This window comes from Dipodomys ordii, unplaced genomic scaffold, assembly GCF_000151885.1.
Source record: "Dipodomys ordii isolate 6190 unplaced genomic scaffold, Dord_2.0 Scaffold47, whole genome shotgun sequence".
Lineage (NCBI taxonomy): Eukaryota > Metazoa > Chordata > Mammalia > Rodentia > Heteromyidae > Dipodomys > Dipodomys ordii.
This window is the reverse complement of record NW_012267263.1, coordinates 11,124,816-11,127,551: the sequence shown is the minus strand read 5'-3', so window position 1 is coordinate 11,127,551 and position 2,736 is coordinate 11,124,816. Positions and strand designations below refer to the sequence as shown.

The 2,736-nt window shown below is 47.2% G+C and overlaps 1 protein-coding gene across 1 annotated transcript in view; it reads right to left on the bottom strand.

The window, feature by feature from the left end:
* The window catches only part of Slc25a43 (solute carrier family 25, member 43), a 36,194-nt gene that overhangs the window by 22,030 nt on the left and 11,428 nt on the right, over positions 1-2,736 (bottom strand). The window contains exon 3 of the mRNA XM_013019774.1: positions 1,243-1,415. Within this exon, the coding sequence (XP_012875228.1) occupies positions 1,243-1,415 (173 nt within the window). The remainder of the gene's footprint in view (positions 1-1,242; positions 1,416-2,736) is intronic.

The window sequence follows — 2,736 nt, the reverse complement described above, 5'->3', positions numbered from 1 at the left end:
TTTTTTTTTCTGCTTATGTGGTGCTGAGGAATCGAACCCAGGGCCTCATGCATGCAAGGCAAGCGCTCTACCACTGAGCCACCTTCCCAGCCCCCCCCCCCCCAAGGGACTCATCTCCAGTAAACCAACAAAAAGCCAGAAGTGGAGCTTGAGATTATTATCTCCAATTAAAAACACCAAAAAAAAAAAAGCCAGAAGTGGAGCTATGGCGCAAGTGGTAGAGCACTAGTCTTGAGCAAAAAAGCTCAGGGACAAGAAGCAGGCTCAGAGTTCAAGCCCCAGAACTGGCACACATAAAAAAAGGTCCTAGGGAAGGGAAGTTGAAGAATGAGAAAGGGCATTGAAGAGGCACAGGGACAAGTCAAAATCAGGTGGGGAACCCAACAATAGGAACTAATCACTTAAAATGTCATGCAACTGATCTTGAATTAATTTGCACAGAGCTCTTCAGGAATACACAGATTGAATTAGTTTGCTTAGAGGGGGCAAGGGAGGCAGCTAAGCCAATGGAAGTGGAATTATGCAGGAATGAGTGGATAGGGAAAGATGCAAAACTTCAACCCTGCTTGGACTGTGAGCCTTCCTGTTATACAGAAGCAGAGTAACTCCGTGTTAACTGATTTATCTTTTATGCAAAATGGCTTCTTCTAGGCTAAGCCAACTAGTCACTTTGGAGCCTCTGCTTCTAGGCTTCTGCCTCAATGACAAGACATTGTGGTTGATCACGTGTGGCCAATCCCATTAAGACCCGCCCATTTGAAAAGCAGTTCCTTCCATAGCCAGGATGGAGCTGAGGACCACACAAGCCTTGTAAGCTACAGTTCTTGGCTTAGGTTCGTTCTAGCCAGTGGGTTTTGCCAAGGTAAGGACCATGACATGCAGGAATGTGCGCCCTTGCTGTGGAGGTGGAAAGGAGTGTGAGTTAGGGGGCTGCATTCTACATTCTTGTCCTTGCAGGTGTTGGAGGAAGTGACGTATCCAGGAAGACAGGAGAGAAAAGGAGGCCTTACCTGCAAGCTTCATAAAAGAACAGAGGAGGGGATGTGGGGCTTGGGCTCCAGCCAGCAACCCCGAGGTCAGCAGCAGAAATGTTACATTGAGGTTGGCATAGTGCTGGGAGGAGCAGTTCTTAGCTCCTTGGGAACCTGGCATTCACCAGGGGAGGTCGGCGTTCTTTGCTGTTAGCCATCCACAAACCCTTCAAGGCCTCCCCTGACCCCAGCCACCACCATCACTCCTCACCTGCATTTTTCTCTTCACAGTGTCAAAGGGAAAGGAGAGGGTCTGGCTCACTGCAGCAGCCAGACAGACATTGGTAAAGTTCTGCAGGAGAGAGAACTGGTCTCGGGGTCCATTCCAGATTTTCTCCAGGTTCATGTAAACTAGAAGGGAGCCAGCAGAGAATGGGAGAGCACCTGCCAAGAAAAGGCAGAAGAGACTGATGTGTGCGGGAAGCACTGGCTTAAGCTTATAAAGGCCCTGAAGGATTGGGCAAAGGAAACAGAAGGGGTTCTGTGATGGTTACAACCACTGTAGCCAAGCAGAGTGGCTCAAGCCTGTGATCCCTAGCCATTTAGGAGGCAGAGATGGGGGACAGTGGCTTGAGGCCAGATCCCTCATAAAAGTTTACCAGAGTCCATCTCAATCGGTGGTTGGGTGCAGTAGTGCATGCCTATCATCTATAGCAACATGGGGAAACACAAGTGCAGTCCAGGTCAGCCCAAGTATAATGGGTGACTGACCCTATATAAAAAATAGCCAGTGCAAAAAAGAGGCTGGAGGCATGGCTCAAGGGGTAGAGTACCTGCTTAGTAAGTGTGAGGCTACAAGCTCAATTCTTCGTTACCACCAGAAAAAAAAAACCCACAAACAAATATCCATGTGATATTGATGAAAGCCATGTTGAAGGGTTCCGGGGTAAAGTGCACAGATTGCAATTTATATAAAAATCATGCTGTGAGGGATGAGAAACAATTGAAGCATCTCGTCAGTGAGTGTGTGGGTGTTTGCAACTGTTTTTACTCTTCTGTGTGTTTGCAATTAAAAAAATAAAATGTTAGGGAAAATCACTCCCAGAAAAGTTATTAGGTAGCTGGGAAGGTGGCTTAGTGGTAGAATGCTTCCTAGAATGCTTGCTTAGCATGAATGAAGCCCTAGGTTCAATTCCTCAGTACCACATACACAGAAAAGGCCAGAGTGGCACTGTGGCTCAAGTAGTAGAATGCTAGTCTTGAGCAAAAGAAGCTCAGGGACAGTGCCTCGGTGCTGAGTTCAAGACCCAGAACTGGACAAAAGAAAAGATCTAGTGTATGTAAGAGGCGAGTAAGGACTGGTTCTAGCATGCTGGAAAAACTGTGGTCAAGGAGGTTATATGACCTTGCTTTTGAGAATGGCATCATAGTGCCAGGGCCCAGTGGTCACCCTGCATTCCGAATCCTCACCTTTCTTACTAGATGCTAAGCAATAGGGAGTATCCTCACAAACTTCCAGGAACTGGAGGAGCCTTTTTCAGTTTCTAACAGGGACTAAATTTCTTCAAAAGGTGATTGAACAGTGGTGATACACAATGGGATTTTACTCATTCATGAGAAAGAATGACGTTGTACGAGTTGTAAAGAAATGGAAAGACGGAGCTGGGAAGGTAGCTCAGTGGTAGAGCGCTTGCCTTGCATGCCTGAGGCCCTGGGTTCGATTCCTCAGCACCACATAAGCAAAAAGAAAAAAGCCGGAAGTGGC